Source organism: Mixophyes fleayi, chromosome 9 (genome assembly GCF_038048845.1).
Source record: "Mixophyes fleayi isolate aMixFle1 chromosome 9, aMixFle1.hap1, whole genome shotgun sequence".
Taxonomy (NCBI): domain Eukaryota; kingdom Metazoa; phylum Chordata; class Amphibia; order Anura; family Limnodynastidae; genus Mixophyes; species Mixophyes fleayi.
This window is the reverse complement of record NC_134410.1, coordinates 51980912-51995791: the sequence shown is the minus strand read 5'-3', so window position 1 is coordinate 51995791 and position 14880 is coordinate 51980912. Positions and strand designations below refer to the sequence as shown.

Here is a 14880-nt window from a genome sequence, read left to right as displayed (position 1 = left end):
GCATTATTATTATTTATTATAAACAAAACAACATATGATGTCAATTCGAATAGTTTATCTGGTATTTATTAGTATTTTTTAATGTTGTATTGTCTGACACTGATTCACAAAATTGGCTTCTATTGGGCTTAGGTATCCCACTGCATTCAGGGGTACAGAACACATCAATGCATGTTGATTTTGATGCTGTATTTGGAGCAAAGACTTCTGCACATGAAAATCAAGAAACAAGAGGTATGCTTATGTTTACTGACTGTAAAGGGATACGCTAAACATTTAGTTATTTTATGTCTTTATGTGTACGCTTAAAAAAAACAAAAAACAAAAAAAAACATGTTGTGCATTTATATGTTTCCTGCAGGCTGACAGTTATTCCTTAAAATTAATTGCCTTAATAGTCTGGTTGTCCACTTATGGTATTGTAGTTGCCACAGTGAACTAGTAGCCACATATGTCCAAAGGTAATGTTAAATTACACTCTAATGTTAAATAGCGGATGTAACATAACCACTAAGCACCTAATAGAAGTGATGATTTTAGTAAGTATACTATATAAGGCTACAGAAGTACACTCTTAATTTTATTAATGTCACTTGTACATTCTTTTATATTTATTTATTTATTTTTTCTTTTAGTCACAGATTCAAAATGTTGATTTAGCTAGATATATATATATATATATATATATATATATATATATATTATATATATATATATATATCTCTATATCTATATCTGAAAAGCTTAAATGTGTTTGTATTGTTTAATATAATTTTAATATGTTTCTAGTGTATGTATCTGCTCTGCATTAAGTGTGCCTTTCCTTTCAAAAAAATTGTTTCTGTTCTCTTCCCTTTTGTTGCATGCTTTCTCATGCTCAATTGGGCATTGGTGAGTTTTCCTCTATATAGACTTTCTTTCAGAAATCTTAAATTTTTGTCTTATTTTTTACATTTTTCAATGCAAAAAATGAGTCTTATATTAACTTTTTCATATAGAGTTGTCTTCAACGCTACAGTCGTTCCTCATCAATTTGACAGGAACCACACTACTCTGCTTTGTACAGAGCCTTTTACAGTCTGTGGCTTCTTGCTTGCACCCTATTTCGATACTAGCATGGACATTACAATTCTTTAATCCTAGGGCATTTCAACCAAATACTGAAAGGGCAGCCAATAGTTGGGGGACCCAACTGGAGTGATTCTGTTTAAGATATTTGGTCCACCTCGTTATTATCTTGTATTGTCTCAATTAACACAGTATTTAGAGAGCAAGCTTGAGTGTCAGTATACCAGGGTGTTAAGAGCATAGACTTCTAGAGTAGTCTTGGTACTTTACAATTCTTTGAATCATACAAGCAATGAGAAGAGGAAGATATTAGACAGTGCAATGCAACTGTAAAGCAGTAGCTATGACTAAAATGATCTGAATAAATAGAAACAAAAACAGATCAGGAACACCCAGAGACCCTCTACAGAATCCCAGAGCATATGTACTGGCAACCACTATGAGTTTTATGAAAATCATTTAGGTAGACTAAGCTGTTACACTTCTAGGCCAGGTTCTATTTAGAAAAGTGGTCCTGATGTAGTTTTCAAGGTAACCGCAAGGAAGGGTACACCAGTACGTTGAGAGTAAATCGTTTTACCGGCCAAGCGGCAATGTAATGGACCAATATTAAACAAACCATTCATACTTTAAGCCCTTTATGCTGGTTCTGGACCAAGCTGTACTTTAGGTTTGTCTGGCCAAGTTGTTATTTTAAAAGTGATCCTGATGCAGCAACTGCAGCAGTGGTACATCAGCACACTAAGAGTTCTTGTAGCTTTGCCAAGTTGTTCTTCCCATTCACTTCTATAAAACTATAGAATCGGGGCAAGTTGTATTTTTAGTTCCCGGACAAGTTGCTACTGAAGTTAGTGGTGCCGAGGCAGTTGCAGAGCAACACTACATTCTGATTCTCCCGACCTCTCCAATTCTACTCCCCGGCCAACCTGTAGTTCTTATGCTCTGGCAGTATAACGATCTCCGGCCAAGATGTTCTTTGGCCGAGTCCCACAGAAAACAGACTCCAATCTGCTTTCCACCAATGTGGTAGGAACCTGAATCCCAGTCTCCCTACTTCAGTAGGTTTACCACACAGACAGGTCTTCAAGTTACTCCCAATAGAGTATAGGGTCACTGCAGCAGAGCTTTCAGCATGATGTGCGTCTCAGACACAGAGTTGTATACAGGAGCGGCGATGGAGCTGGTAGGAGACAGAAATTCAACTCCAAACCCTTTTGAAAGCATGGACACCCTGGGACCCCCTTGCAGTTTTCTTTTGAACAGTCCAAAATTCCCACAAGTGGAACTCCACCCTACAATGTTATCCCAGGTTCAAATAGGATGCCACTTGCCGGGAGTGGATAGAGAGCAGCATCATGTTGGTTCACCCTCTGCTGGGTTGGTGTCCTGGTGTAGTCCAAGGGAGAGCAATAGCAACTTAATCCCTTTTGATGAAAAGGTTTGGCCTGAATAACGAACACAACCTCCCTGTTTCAACCACTTCTGTTATTTTGTGACTTGGGAGGGGCTCCAGCTGATGGCAGGTGGGAGAGAATAGTTATCCAAATAAACAGGGATTGCATCCAGATCCAACCCTGGCTCCATTCAAGGATACAGTTGCCATTTTTAAGCCACTCTATATCCAGAAAGTAAAGATGGGTTACAACCCCATATACATCCGTCTCATGTCAGATAGGTAATGTTGTAACCCCCATTGTTGGAAAATCCACGTCTCCCAAATGAACCATATACAATCTCTTAACTAGAATCACAATGTGGATTAAAAATGTTGGTAGATAACAAAGATGTCCCTTAGTATGGGTTATGTGAATGAATATAGTATCCATAGAAATAGAGTGTGCATATAATGTTTTTTAATGATGAATGACAGCTGATGAAGTGTTCGCTTCAAGCCTATTTCATCACAGTGAGTAACTTTGAAAACTTTCAACCATGAAATTGAGCTGAGGATACCAAACAGGTCCCACTCCCAGGAATAAATAAAGCAACCAAAAAAAAAATTAATTGTCTACTGATTGCTTCCAATATGCCCTGGAGCTGGAGGGAAGAAAGCAATTGTGTATGCGACTCCAAAACTTGGCAGAAGAAAAAAAGAACCCCAAGTTTCAGAACTGAACAAATGCCACCGTTATGCACCAGCTGACAGTCTTTGAATTCCTGACTAGGTCCAATCCAAGGGAGAAAGGGGAGGGCATGAGGTCAGGATTGCAAATGAAAGAAGTCAAAGGTGATATGAGGGAGTAGATACTCTTGTTTTGAGTCACCTCCAGCACTCCAACATAGGGGCAACCATGGAGTTTGCCATCTGAGCAAGTTCAGAGGCCAGGGCAATAGATTTAGTTTGACTTGGTAAACAGTGGGTGTACATGGAAAATGCTATTATCCATTCTCGACCACTCCAGGTTCCTGCTAAGCATAGACGCCTTGTAATAACTTGCAGGGGCGATTGCAGACCTTCTTGATGTCCATCTATAGAGAATGTCTTGCTTGAAACTTGACTGTCAACTTGCCCCCTCCCTGAGGCTTTAGGGAGGATTTTTTTGATAATGTTTATGCTTCTTAAAGTTGGTAAGAATTTGGGTGCCTCTCAAATTCACTTGCTTAACTGAAAGGTATCATTGACCAGGTCAATCTGTGGGGTAGGCTGTTTGCAAACCTACCATACGATCAGGGAGCATAACATTTAAGGATGTTTTTAATAGTCATGGCTTTTTTTGCAAAAGAAACAATGATATAAATATTTAAGTATTGGAATTTCATTTGCACCAAGTATTTATAGGTAGAAATAACTCTAAAATGTAATTTTGATTAGTTACAAATAAAGTTTTAAATTCTTAATATTTAGCACACTTTAAAAAGAAACTGGCATTCCCATATATATTTGAAACACTATTCTTCTCTTTAGCTGCATACTTTACAGATGATGTGTTGCACCCGAATATCTCTCAACAAAGCCAAAAGTCTGTATCTGCTGGACAGCAGAGTGGAAAATTTATGGCAAATGACCTTGATTCCTCACTTGCCAATCTGGTTGGAAGTAAGTACTTACATGCCCTTGACTATTTGCCGTGTGAATTAATTTTGCACCTGTATTTTATTAGAAAATAAACTTTTACAATATACTTTTCAGATCTTGGTTTTGGAGGAACTCCTTCAAAAAGGTGAGTGGATTCATTTTCTACAGTTGTCTGATACAGGTTTTTAACTTAGGTGATGGGAATTTTTTTTTTTTTTTGTAGGACAACAGTGGCATTTTTAAACCTCCATGTTTGTTTATAATGTGCAGGAAAACTACTCTGGTGCCAAAGCTAGAGTAGGTTATTGTGCCAGAATAATATATACATTGTGTCTTGACATATTGATGTTCTTGGATGGCCCGGACAAGACACGATCATAAAATGTGCTTTATATAATGAGTTTCTGGTCGGATTGTAAAACGGACTTTTTTTTATTTACATGCTAGACAACCTTAGAGTAAACACAACAGGCAGGCAAAATCGAGCCTGAATCACTGCATGCAGAGAGCATACATCATAGACTTGAGGCACCATACTGTCAAAGCTACAGCTTATGTTTTGGAGATAATTGAATCCTTATAACTTGCTTGTTGTTTTCTATATTATTTGTAACAATGCACATGTCAGAGAAAATAGCCTGGCATTTAGGGCTGATTACCAAGTGCTTTTGCATAGTGAAATCACTGTGGGCAAAGCAAATGTAAAGTGGAAGAGAATTAGGGTCATCTATATCGCATTCGACCTTTAAAAATCTTCAAGCTATTTACGCTCCTCCGTCTTCTATATGCCCATCCTGCAGGGAACTTTTTGTTTTTTGAGTGCCCAACAGGACAAGGTGTCGGTGAGAGCTGACATCCTTCTTGGCTGTCAGCAGACCTGAGTGGGCCACCTCCTGGCTCAACATGAAACTTCCTCTGGAGAGGACCTCTTCACTACCACCACAGGCAGTGACCAAGGACCCTGACTGACGCCATACCATTGAATGTTGCAGCACCAGACCATGCACTGGAGAAGCTGCACAGAGATAAGTGACCCCACTCCTAGTGTCGGGAGGCAGATCAGCTGCGGTCAGCATTGTGGTCTTAGGGCTTGCAGAAAGTCCAGTGCCTGTAGTTACTTGTAGAGGCAAAGGTCGGGTTGGGGACATCTTTGTGCATTCTTTTGCACAAGACACCAATGAGCTTTAAGTGGGCTATGCTCTATGGCGGTATCTTAAGGTGCTGAGCTCTGGGGCTGAGGTGCAACCCTGAGTCAGAATAGTACTTCTTCTTTGGCTGGCTTCAGTCAGTGAACTGAAGCCTGCCAAATCAGGCACACAAACCAGAGCTCTCATTATTATTTGCCATATCTGCAAATGGGAGTAACGCCAGGGTTAGACTGGAGGTGTTTCAGCAGTAAGTGTTTATTATTGTGTGAAATGTCAGACCAAGTTGTCCAGTGGACAGTCAAGCATGGAAACATTCTGCACTTCATGTGATGGTGACAGCCACCTGTCGCATACACCTGCAGTATTGCCATTGATCTGGCAGAACCAGCCTAGACTAAATCCCTTGCTCAGCATGTTGCTGAAGGGGACAATCACTCTACCTCTTTCGCTGAAGCTTCAGCAAATTACCCCAGTAATCTGAGAGTGCTCAGTCCAGGGGTTATCTGGTACCTCATCTATGGAACTAGATGAGCCGATGTGGGTGAAAGCCTTGGCTAAATCAGTGTAGGGACTGGTTTATTCAATTTAGGATTCTGGAAAATCCTTTAGGGATGAGGGCCCGGGAGCGTAAGAGCTTTGTCCTGGGGAGGACAAAGCCAAGGCAGTTTGAGTATTGAGTAAAACAGGTCTGGTCCGACAAGAAGCCAGTGACCAAACCCTCAGACTGTTTTGTCTACATGATGGGGTTTCAATCCACCCAGAGGTGGCTTTTGTGGTGCCCATCTGTTTTCCAACTGTGGTTCATTTTAACTTCAGATTTCTGGTTGAGGATGTCATGAATCAGCAGAACTCCACCCACATGTGTGTTTTTTTACTTCTGGTGGATTGGGGTCAGGAAATTCAAATAGAACAATAGAACAGGAAATTCAAATAATAGAACAATATAACTGATAATTGAATAATTGATAATAATTGAATAATTGAAATAGAACAGGAAATTCAAATAGAACAGTAAAAAATGATCATAGTGTCTGGAAGACCCAAGTTTCTTTATATGAGAATTGAAAGTTTCCAGCGACTATTTTCTAGCTGGGCCATCTCCTGCTGTACCGACGGAATAACTTGGATAATGGGCTGAAACGGAGTTTGCTCAAGGTTCTGAGTAGACGCATTGAAACTACCATTCAGATCTCTCTGTTCTTTGGGACATGCGTTTAGTGTTGAAGGCCTTTCAACAGACTTCTGTTTGAACCAATGAAATTGGTGGAACTCAAGTACCTCAAATGAAAGAATATATTTTTTCTGACTGACTGCACAGCATAGAGGGTGTCGTAAGTGGGGAGGGGGGGGGGGTGGGGTGTCTGTCTTGCATAAGTTTCTGTTTTTTTTCATGATGGGGCCATTCTTCAGAGGGAACCATTCTTTCAGCCTGAAGTGGTTTCTAAATTTCATTTAAATCTTGATTCCGGCATTGGGTCAGAATTAATCTTTAAATGAAGAGGGATACCTTCACTTATTGAATGGTATCAGGGCAAATGAGATTAAAATAAAAAAGATACAGCAAAATGGTGATTCCCCCTCTATCTCTCCCTCCCTGTAGGAAGACTGAATACCGCCTATAGCTAAATGGATCACTTCTGTGATTCATCACTCTTACATCGGAGCACGTAAACTTGTTCCTTGTAACATGATGGTTCATTCAACCACATCAGTGACTACTTTTTGGGTGGTGCGACACAATGCTTGACATGGTATTCGGTTCATACTTTAACAAAATTGTACAAGTTTATTATTCATTCAGTGACGACATGTTTGATCGGAAAGTTGCTGAGCATATCCACCAGGAATGGGCAGCTTTGGGATGCCCCCATGGTGCAGTTCCCCATAAGGATGAAAGAGAAAATAGGATTTTTATACTTTTGTTAAATCCTTTTCTCTGAATCCATTCGGAGGGGAGGGGAGATACTGAGCTTCCACCCATTATGCTCTAGTTGTCCTGTAGTAATTTTTTTTTTTTTTTTTTTTTTTTAAACCTTTCTCTGTCCTATAGGACCTGACTAGTAGATTACCTGAGTTTTGTGCAAGATGGGGATATATAAGACAGGAGCGTGAAGATTCTTAAAGTGCCAGTGTCCTAGTGGAGACTATATATCACCATGATACAGTGTTCCCTAATTGATTCAAAGAAAAGGATTTAACACAAGTATAAAATCTGTTTCTGTCTCCACAACAGTAGCCTTGCACTGATCATAAAACACATAAACAAAAGAAGACTACGGAATTTCATTTTCAATGCCATTTTATCTGAATCTGGGGGCAGAAGGTTTCCTGCACTTGTGAGGAAAGGGGGAATCTACAGTATTTCATTTGTATTAATGTTACATCTTATTATGTTGATCATGTCCATGAACTGAACCTAAGCGAACCTATGACACCATTATGGTACCTTCAACTGCTGTTAATAATCATGATCCTTTTTGTATGTAATGTCCTAATCTATTTCTGCCGTATGTGTGTGTTTTTTTGGATTTTTTTTTCCCAGGTCACTAAAATTACTGCCGCTGAGAGATTTTTTTTTTTTTTTTTTTTTTCTTTCAATTTGTGTAGAAACTTTATTGCTAAACTTTAAATTTGTTGTTCATTAGCCCTACAATGACATGGCTTTATAACTTTTCTGTGCCCCTCTAGATCTGATATGCAATGGAATCAGCCTACAGAAAAGAGACTGACTGGTGGCACAAACTGGCAAGCAAGAACAAGCTCTTCAACCACATGGAACCCTGCCCCCGTACCGCACGTTGCCCAAATGGTAAGCTAGATTTGTTTGTAGAGGTGATTTGATTATAGTTTGACTTTCATTTCCTGTCCTAAAATTACGAGAGATCCATGCACTCTGCAGTGTACATGTTACTGATTTCATAGCAGGAGTTTTGTTACTTTGGTTGTTCTTGTTTTAAGCAGTTTATTATGCATGTCAACATTAATTTGTTCAACTATTTCAATAGCAACAAACATGCTGACAACATGCAGTAATTTTAATAATAATCGCACCTACTGGCATGTAGTTATGCTGCACCCTTCTAATAACTGTGGAAAACACGGCCTTGCAAAATTTATGCTGTTTCTGCAACGATAAATCGTTTTGGTAGTATTGTAGCTCCATCTGTAGCTTAGCACATTTTATTCTGCCAGATAAATACACTGGTGACTTCAACATAGGGACTTCTGTTTGTTTTTAAAAACTTGCTGTAAGCAGTGTTGATCCATTTTAGTGTGTGTGTGTGTGTGTGTGTGTGTGTGTGTGTGTGTGTGTGTGTGTGTGTGTGTGTGTGTGTACCTGGTCGTGAGAGACTTCTAGAAACACAAGGTAGTAATGCATATTCTTCTTTAACAGTGACTTACAGCATTTAAAGCTGTTATTTTTCAGTACTTGTAACATTTTTGTGATTGAAATGATTTTGCTTTTTTAACCATGCCAACCCAGAATGGAGTACATTACTCTGGATATGTAAGTTTGTGTTTGTTTCATTGTGATGATTTGTTCTGCTATTGTTTGCATGCATTTGTTTAAAAGGGACATACTTATTTTGATGTAGGAATTAATTAAACATTATAGTGTCAAATATTTTTTTTGTATTCAACAAACTGCATGTTTTTGTGCTTGAGGAAAGCCCCAAAGTCAGTTAAACATACTGACCAATGTGGAGGTAGCACTTAAGGATTAGAACACTAGAAGAAAAACACAAGTTATGACATTTAACCCACAAAATCCAACATTTCATTTATAATACATAAGTTTCCAATCTTCAACTGTCCAGTTTTGGTAAGCCTGTGCACAGCTTCCGTTTCCTATTCTTAGCTGACAGAAGTGGGACCCAGTGTGGTTGTCTTCTGCTGTAGCCCATCCACTTCACGGTTTGACTTGCTGTGCATTCATAGATGCTCTTCTGCATACCTATGTTGTAACACACAGTTATTTTGAGTTACTGTCACCTTCCTGTCAGCTTGCACTTGTTTTCTGATCTCTCTTTTAATAAGGCGTTTTCACCCACAGAATTGCCATTGGCTGTTTTTTGTTTTGTGCACCATTCTCTGTAAACTCTGGAGACTGCTGATTGTTTAAGATTTTAATGCACGTTTCTGAGATACTCAAACTACCCTGTATGGTACCGACAATCATTCTACGGCAGAGACAGACAGATCACATTTCTTCCCTATTCTAGTGGTTTGTTTGAACAACAACTGAACTTGACCAGTTGTGCGTGCTTTTATGCATTGAGTTGCTGCCACATATTTGGCTAATTAGAGATTTGCATTAACCAGCAGGTGTACATAATGAAGTGGCCTCTGAGTGCATATAGATATATATGGGGGAATTCAAGTTATCGAGAGGTGCAGCCAGACATCTCTTCGCACTTTTCCGGCCAATTTAGTATAGAATTCTGCTAATTTTCTCCTTGCATCTCTATGGCATGCAAGGGAAAATGAGCAGAGATTTAAGAAAAAAAGCCTGAGGTGATGTGCCTCCACAGACTGTTCCAGAGACACATCTTGGCTATTTGAATTTCCCCGATAGATGGATAAGCAGGTCCTATGCTAAACAACCTCCAGCTAATGCTGCCTCAGAAACAGATATCGCTGTGCAGCATTTGGTCACTAGAAGATACACAGGGTTGTAAATGTTGTAATGTCACTACAGCTTCCTTCTCTGTTCATGTCTGGCTTCATTTCAGTTCATTACTCAGCAAAAATAGAGACCACAAGGCTCTACTGTTCTGTGCCGACCCCTCCCCATGCCGAGTGTCCGAACTTCCTTCCTTTTATTTGGTTGTGCTATTTCCTCTTCCAGACCTTTAGCTATAGAGCTATACTGTTTTTACAGAATGCAATGAGCACTGGATTCCTACTAAAGAAAGTGTAGGTAAACTAATAGTAATAAAATGAGCAGATGTGTAGACAATCTCTTTAACCACAACAGTGCTCTTTCTTCATACCACCCTCTATATTCCAGTACTCTCCTTTAGCACCATGTATATGCGCTGCATGGAGGTGCATTTAAACATATATTTCTTTAATTTTCTTTAATGTCAGCCTTGCTGTAACCGGTTTTGCCTGTGTTATAATCTTTTGGGTTTTTGCTTCTATATAATTAAAACATATTTTTTGTTGTTTAACCCCCCCTGTCACCATGTATGACTTGGGGCAAGTAATGCTCATACTCGCCTGCACACTTCTTCTGCCAAGACTAGCTCTTGGGTGTGTGCATAAGTGACTGATTAGAGGGTTCCACACATGTTGAGTTTACAGAAATGTCTGTTAAGTGTGAACAGAGGTTGTGTTATGGTGCTGTACAATAGTTGTTGCAGTAAGCTGGGCTCTAGACTATCTCTATATTGCGAAAAAAAATAAAGTCTTTATTTACACTCCTTCATGCCAGCTCATTCTTAATAATTGCTATAATAAATCCCATATATACAGCTCCCATTCTCTTCCTGCATGGATCTTAACTTTTACATAAATATGTTAATAGGACAGTCATGATTAAATTGGTGCCTCAGCACACATCCATTTTCTCGCAGTATGGTTTCATACACCTCTACTCTGCAGGGGTTGATATCACTCACCCGGCTTTTGAACTATCCTTTCCGGGTGCAGCACTTTACATGCTAGTGTACTCTCAGCCCCTTTGATGTACACAACGCTGCCTCTCTGCTTCCAAAATGATGTCTCTGGATCACTCCCTCAGATGCTGCCTCTCTGTCATACATTTATATTCTGTGGTAGTGCAGTATATAATCCCCCTGACTTCTCCTCACCTCCACATATCTACATTCTGAGGTAATTTCTCCCTCAAATCTGTCCCACTTCACTCATATTCTCTGTGTCATGATGTACTTTGACTCTCATGGCAGCAGGCCACAAATTCACTCCCCAGATTGCTGGGGGGTATCCCGGGACCTATGTCCCACCCCCTGGCTGTCACTCTCGCTACATAGGTTCTGATCATTTTACACCAGCCTTCTATTGCAAAGCAACTGTTCCTGGTGTTCTCCTCTGGGTCCTAGTGCCAGGGCCACACATTCGGTCATTTGGATGTGAGAATTACAATGCCAAAGGGGACAGTATTGTTATAATGTCTTATGTTGCAAATATAAAAAAAAATAGATTTATACTGTCATATTTTGTTTTAGAAAATGTTTGTGTGTATGTATATATGTGTATATATGTGTGTATATATGTGTATATATGTGTATGTGTATATATATATATATATATATATATATATATATATATATATATATATATATATATATATATATATATATATATATATATATATATATATATATTCATTTTTTTTCTTTTCTTCTTTTTTAAGGTTCCTGCACCAATGAGCTATCCAGTAACTACACCTCAAGTGCCTGTGTATGGAATGGTAAGAATGTTATTTGGCCTGCTTAACTATTGGGTTTTCTATATATAACTTTGCCTCAGATCTACATTTCAATACCATACATATGTATTGCCCTTTAGGTCCCTACACAGATTGGTGCGAATCCTCTCATGGTTCCTCAGCCAATTATGTATACACAGTCGGGGATAACGCCAACAAATCCATTTGCACCTGTATCTGGAGCTCAGGTATGATTGTCACCGCTTGGATGCAAATATTAGTCCTCAGTCTTAAATGCTGTTTATACTAAATAATCTGCCTGTAAGTTGGTTAGGGTCAATGTGTTTCCTGTCTTTCTCTTTTATTTTCTTTATTTCTCCTAGAGAGGGAATGGTCCCTGGTCTTTTTATACACTGTTTACTCCTGCTGTAAACATTTCTCTGCTTGTGCAATTACACAGCCCTACAGGGTTTAGAATGAAGATGGTAGAAGGGAGTGTGCATCAGTGACTACTGAGCCCTGCTGTCTACTTCTTGTCTTATAGCCACACCAAACCTGCAGGCAAATGTTGATCCTGGATTGGGAAGTGGTGACCACAGACACAAGCTTAAAGGCTGGATTGTAATCTTGTTGAGACCGCAGCTGCCAAGGCCTGTGGTCTCTAAAAGAAATTCTCCTTATTAGTAACTAGCCATGGTGGTGCTTATCGACCATTTACATATTGGTGTGGGAAAATTGGGCTGCAGTTTTTCTCAGTTGACAGACCCTAGACCTCACAGGATCACTTCATATGGGATGGCATGGTGATGGCCCCTGGTTCTTCTGACTGTTCTCTCCCCTCACATTTTTCTCACTGTATAAGGTCACGTAGGAAGACTAACTGTGATTTATGTTAAAATGCCAAATGAATCCTTTGTAATATCCCCTGTGTAATATATAGGGGACCATGTTTACAATGCAAATGAGGTCACAATTTTGAAAATTGGTATTTGTTTATATAGTAGGTAATTAATTTGGCTTTACATTCATATGTAAAATTGTTTAAGCTGTTTGAAAATACAGATCTGCCAAGGTTTGGAGACTTTAACATTGACTTAATACTTAACGTTGATTTCATAATGTCATTGTATTTTATTAATAAATATGTCAATTGCTCCTGTACTAACCATGTTTTAAATCTACCTCACAATGTGGTATATATCATACTCCTAAACTCTTTCTGCTATTTTACATCCATGTCACACAGCAAGTAGGTTAAAGGATCAATAAACATTCTTTTTTGTTTATTTTTTAAAAAATATTTCAATTCAGTGTAGACCATGAAGTGTTACTTACTTACCTGCACATCATCTTCTGGGTCTGTGAGCTTTTTGGCAGAAATGTTTGACATGTAGTTTCTCATCATTCTGTTTAATCGAAGTTTCTCTTATATTGGCTTTTTGACTTTTAGGTTGATCTTCACTAAAACGCTGCCATTCTCAGTGTTAATGTCTAATGTACATTTACTTATATTTTCAGATGCAGTTCATGTAAAGTAGCCAAAGGAGCAAGGATGCATTGACAACCAAAAACTGGTGAAATATTAATTTCCAGTCTCTTGCCAACATGGTCTTTATCAGGGCACCCATGTTAATATAAAGTACATTTTCTTTGAACTGCAGTGCTTTAGAAATCGTTGTTTATAATCATCCCTCTGCCATGGAATATAATGTGACCTGCTCTAAGAAAACGTTCTATTTTCTTTCTTCTACACTGGTGGCAGGCAAAAATCGGATATATAACATTTCTAAATGTGAACATTGAGGTGCCTTTATCCAACAACACTCATGAAAGGGGTTTTATAGTATTTAGGTTTTTATTTTATTTTTTTCTTATTCCCTTCTCTATTCTTAAACAATTCAAGTTACTGTTTTCCTGACAGCCTATGTAGCTGACCTCAAGATACTGCTCAACTAAAAGTGAGCAATAAGATTGTCTGGTTTTATTTGTGCTACAATAAACGGACGCAAACAAAATTGTGTAACTTGAGGACCAGGTTCGATCTTCTGAGAAGTCCACAACGGGAAAGTCAACATTTTATACTACTACGATAAATGAAAATGAACTTTGGAGATTCACAAGCCAGTAGATAAGCCAGTGGCGATGCAATAAAATGTCTTTATTCTCAAGTATGGCTTCAAGTATGGGTCCAAGGTCATTTTGTAAAGTGACTTTTTTTTTTCTTCTTTTCTTTTCTTTCTTTTTTTTTTTTAAATTCTGTGACATCCGTAGTATTTATGTCAACTTCAGCTACCTGTCTTCATCAGAACATCATTTTATTTCTACATATATATTTAACCCTTTAAATACAATCGAGTTTCATATGTTGGAGGCATTGCACATAATAGGACAGGTTTTTTTGGTTTTGTCTTTTTGCCACCACTTAAAGAAAGTTTGTACTCTGTAACCATTAAGCAGGAGTTGCATAGCTCCCGCTATTTGTGCCACTTTACTTTAAATACAGTAAGTACAATTTTTATTATGTAAATATACATATATATATATATCCTGAAATGATTTCTTCAATGCTGACGCATCCTTATCTTTAAAATATATTTCTTGAAGTAATGTCCTTTCAAAAAGGATCTCGAAAATGTGCAGATTGTTTGAAACATTAGTTAATGCCAAATTACTTAAAATAGATTAAATGTATAATTTTATATTTATTTAATCACAATGAAACAACAAAATATTTACAGAATAGCTTCTGTCTTCATTGCCACTATAGCCACTTGGGCCATTGGAAGAAAGAACATCAAAGCCAAGGTGAACTGTGTGCCAGTTGTTGACAAAAATGTGGCAGTCAAACATGATATCCCATTTTAAATTCAATTAATCTCAAGAAATTACATTTCATTATGTTATAATAAAAATGGTATGTGAACTTTGGCAACTGTTTCTGTTCTTTAAGTCACTCCTTAGTTTGTAAAGGGTAGTTTATTAACAACAATAAATGAAAACATTGGTTTAAAAAAAAAACCTATGTAAATGAAAGCAATAAATTATTTTTATACTGGCTTTACAATCTCAGCCATTGCTGATTGGTTGGTGTCATACTGTCTCGAAGAGAGGTGCTGTGCCTAGAGAAATATGGTTATTGAAATTACTGTAACTGCTATGTTGTCAATTTCATCTTTTTTGTTTTCATATAATTTTTTTATGATTGTGCATTATACATGGACTCAAACACATCTGCTAGTACTCAAACAGCCAGA

The 14880-nt window shown here is 38.2% G+C and overlaps 1 protein-coding gene across 2 annotated transcripts in view; it reads left to right on the top strand.

Moving 5' to 3' along the window:
- LOC142100660 (phosphatidylinositol-binding clathrin assembly protein-like) overlaps positions 1-14554 on the top strand; it is a 65996-nt gene extending 51442 nt beyond the window's left edge. The window contains exons 14-21 of one of the 2 annotated variants that reach the window (XM_075184362.1): positions 133-234; positions 3974-4105; positions 4199-4229; positions 7921-8041; positions 8717-8740; positions 11612-11668; positions 11767-11874; positions 13145-14554. In XM_075184362.1, the coding sequence (XP_075040463.1) occupies positions 133-234; positions 3974-4105; positions 4199-4229; positions 7921-8041; positions 8717-8740; positions 11612-11668; positions 11767-11874; positions 13145-13159 (590 nt within the window). In that variant the 3' untranslated portion in view covers positions 13160-14554. The remainder of the gene's footprint in view (positions 1-132; positions 235-3973; positions 4106-4198; positions 4230-7920; positions 8042-8716; positions 8741-11611; positions 11669-11766; positions 11875-13144) is intronic. The other variant, XM_075184363.1, reaches the window with a different exon arrangement.
- The last annotated feature ends 326 nt before the right edge of the window (positions 14555-14880 follow it).